The 3,544-nt window shown below is 39.9% G+C and overlaps 1 protein-coding gene across 1 annotated transcript in view; it reads right to left on the bottom strand.

Moving 5' to 3' along the window:
- The window catches only part of LOC106965189 (E3 ubiquitin/ISG15 ligase TRIM25), a 17,180-nt gene extending 15,271 nt beyond the window's left edge, over positions 1-1,909 (bottom strand). The window contains exons 1-2 of the mRNA XM_015061120.1: positions 1,097-1,909; positions 307-446 (exon numbers count right to left, since the gene is read on the bottom strand). Of these exons, the coding sequence (XP_014916606.1) occupies positions 307-446; positions 1,097-1,735 (779 nt within the window). The 5' untranslated portion in view covers positions 1,736-1,909. The remainder of the gene's footprint in view (positions 1-306; positions 447-1,096) is intronic.
- Between the last annotated feature and the right edge of the window lie 1,635 nt (positions 1,910-3,544).

Here is a 3,544-nt window from a genome sequence, read left to right as displayed (position 1 = left end):
CTGGCGGCGGGGCTAGTAAAGCATGGCGGGCCGCCAGGCTTATAATACACTGGGGGAAACCCTGAAATTACTACAGCAGTGAAGAAATTTCATATGGAATTCACACAACTGGAATCCATGTTGGCAGATGCCTCCATTACATTGTCCATTTCTTATAACCACTAAGTTCAATAATTCTTTGGCAACAAGTAAATAGTCACCAATTTATACCAATGCAGTGTTGGTGTTGTGCTTTTGTACAGCATTTAAATAGATCTAATGAACAGTATCACCATTTTAAGCTTCTATCAATATACAGGGCCTTACCTGTCCACTATTGCAGCCATACTATCCATCAGTGAGACTGCCTTGTTGACCATTTTATCTCCAACAGCCTCGGAGGCTCCCTGGTCCTCTTGTGTCTTCTGAAGGAGGCACTCTGTCAGTTGCAGTCGGCTGGAAACCACCTGCAGACATGCAGTTAATGTGTTGACATTTACATTGTATGGACAGAAAGAGAATCTGGAAAAACAGGATGCAACTTTCTTGCACAGCATAGAACAAGTCCAAGAATGTACACTGATGTTCTTTTCTAGATATTTTCTAATAGATGTGTTTCCTCTTCACTGAATAGAGATTAAGATCAACTGACTTGGCATTTTTAGGGCAGTCATGCAGAACCTAGAACTGTGCATGACTTGCCAGAAGTGATCACACTGTTCTCATCAGCTATAATCTCTTTTGTCTGCTTTTGCATTGTTCTCAGTCATGTTTTACAAAACACTGCATGTGAACCATATTGGGGCCAGGAGTTTTTCTTTCCCACCCTCATAGAGGTCATGTGTCCCCGTCTTTATCTCTGCCCAGAATATTCTTGTCATTCCAACTCAGCAATCTGATAGAAAGTCCAGAGTAGTCAGTAAAATTAAAAAAACTGATGTGTTGACCACTGAACTGAGGGTAATGTCCTTAGAACACCATAAAAAAACTTCACATTGTCCTTTCTTTTGTTTGCCACCTGTACATCATAGTAAATATGTTGTCTTGTGTAAATCTGCCATTTCTTGCATCCTAAAAGCAGTAAATGTAAGCTTGTGTCAGGTACATCAAAAAATACCTTGCTACGGCTCTCCAAGGCTTGTCTCATCTCCTCCTCTGCCACACTGAAGGTGAGGACGTCGTGGTTCTGGTCATGGCCTTCCAAACATGTGATGCACAGAGACCTCATGTCATTAGAACAAAAGTACTCAAGTGGAAGGTTATGGACGGGGCAGGCCCTGCTCCCCAAATCCTTCAGAGGTTCCACCAGAGAGTGTGTCTTGAAGGACTCCCTCTCGTTATGCTTCTGGAGATGCCTGAAGCACAGCGACACCTCACACTTCAGACAGGTCTTCACTGCTGGAGTCTTGTCATCTATGCATTGGTCACAGAAAATGACATCATCCGCGTCTGGGTTCGTTGGTTTGATCACATCCTGGATCTCTTCGTAAATGTTTTGGGAAGAAGCTTGGAAACCCTCGACAATGTTGGAAAGTTTGAAATTTTTCTGCAGAGTATCGACCCCATGATAGGCCTCGCGACACTCTGGGCAGCGTAGAGGTTCTTTGCCACTGTCTATGGAGTCAGCAGACTTAGAGATGCAAGCTCGACAGTAGTTGTGCCCACAGGGTAAAACAACTGGATCGTTGTAGAGCTGAAGACAGATGGGACAGCTCAGCTCCTGGGCAAGCTGGTCCTCTTGCTTTGATAAAAACATACTGAAAGTTGAAAAGAATTGCAGTTTTTTTTTCTCTTCTGGTTGTAGTTTCTTTCTTTATTCTTGTCTCTCTTCTTGACAAAACCTTTCATCCATCCAAGTGAGAAACTAGCACCTTATCCTTATTTCTCATTAAGAGAATCCACAGGTGGAGAGACAGCTACAGCAAAGAGCAAACAAGAAACAATGCTGTCAGTTCTTATCGAAATGAGAGGTAGGAGGTGCCAAACTTGTTTGCAGAGCAACATTCCAGAGTCAAGATCATCCGTGGTGCTTGGAAATCACACCAGCATCGGGGTTACTATTGATGGGAAAATACCCTGCCAAAATCCATATAACTTAAGGAAATGCATCCTAAACACAGTAAATGTAAGCTTGTGTCAGGTACAAGGTAAGGAAATGTCAGCAATTCTTCTTTCTGGAAACCACCAGCTGTGATTTTAAAGCAGTGATGTAAGAACAAATACATCCAGCGTCAGGAATGCCCTTGTATTTTCCTAGACTGGCTCAATTAAAACACAACATACTGAGCAAAAAAGAAAATCTTCATCAAAATATATTAAATGTATTTGGAAACTTTATATCTTCTTGGTGAGAATAAAACAGCTGTTATTGCTTCCGTGTTGATATACAGCAAAATGGGGAAGCTCATATTTTATGTATGAGGAAAGTCACATCCTCTGCAAATTCCTTGTTTACTGTAAACATGCCAACAAACAAGAGAAGGAAAAGAAAAGGTGGTATCAAAGTTTCCGTTTGAAAAAAGGTCAAATGTTGAGAAAAATGTCAAGTCTTTAAGTGAAGATGACAATTCTTTCCTTATCCTGAAACCTGACTGTTTCAGAGGGCCGGCTGCAACTGTTTCCAAAATAAGAGGCAACATATTGCTAACTTGTAGCCAAAATCTTGTTCTTTTTCTTCTGTGTTTGACGAAAACAATAAATGTAGGACCATGAGTACTTTTCAGCTGACACGCTTTATTCCACTTGGTGATGTGCAGAACAGCAGGTACACAGGTTCTGTAAGGGCAATGACATTGACATGTATTTGCTTTTGACTGTTTTGTTGTGAATCTTTTATTTGTTGATTAATTATATGCTATTGCTCATGATCTAACTCCTGGGCATTCCTCTGAGTGTTTTTTTTTTTTTTTTTTTTTTTGGCACACCTTCTTCTGTGAACCAGACACCCGGTTGAACAGGCAATTCAAGCCTTTAGAAGAAATGGTACGTTGAAATGTCATTCACTCTCATGAGATGCTGGGACTTTTCTCTCACAATTGATTTACAGAAAAGAGAAAGTGGTAAAATAAAACTTTACCACTTGTTGAACTTTTTGGCACAACGAAAATTTCAGCAAGTTCATCCAACTTGGTGATGGTTCATCTGACTCAATTACATTATAGAAAGAGAAATTATTTCTATGTTTTGTAGACAGGGTAACTAGTTAAATGTAATAACATTTGCTAAGTTTTTGAATAAAAAAACTTTACGTGGTGGAGTAGTTTTACTCTGCCATGCTTTTTTCTTCTACCTGTTAATATTATTTTGAAGTAACAGTACTGTGAATCAATTCTGGCTACTCATTGCTTCACTGAATAAAGAACAAATACCTTTTTTACTCTTACATGAGTCCAATCTTTAGCTTCTCTGGTTGGAGGTCATGTTGCAGAAATATAAATCACATACAGCTTAGTAAAAGATACTGTGCATCTATTGTCCTCAATAAGCATTACATGTATATACTGTTGAAACCAGATTTTTACATATACTGCAGTGTTTCTCAACCTTTTTTGGGCCAGCACCCCCC

Source organism: Poecilia latipinna, unplaced genomic scaffold, assembly GCF_001443285.1.
Source record: "Poecilia latipinna isolate Pla-1442-1.1 unplaced genomic scaffold, P_latipinna-1.0 Scaffold1781, whole genome shotgun sequence".
In the NCBI taxonomy this organism is placed as follows: Eukaryota; Metazoa; Chordata; class Actinopteri; order Cyprinodontiformes; family Poeciliidae; genus Poecilia; species Poecilia latipinna.
The sequence above is the reverse complement of the archived record's forward strand: the minus strand, read 5'-3'. Positions and strand labels throughout refer to the sequence as shown.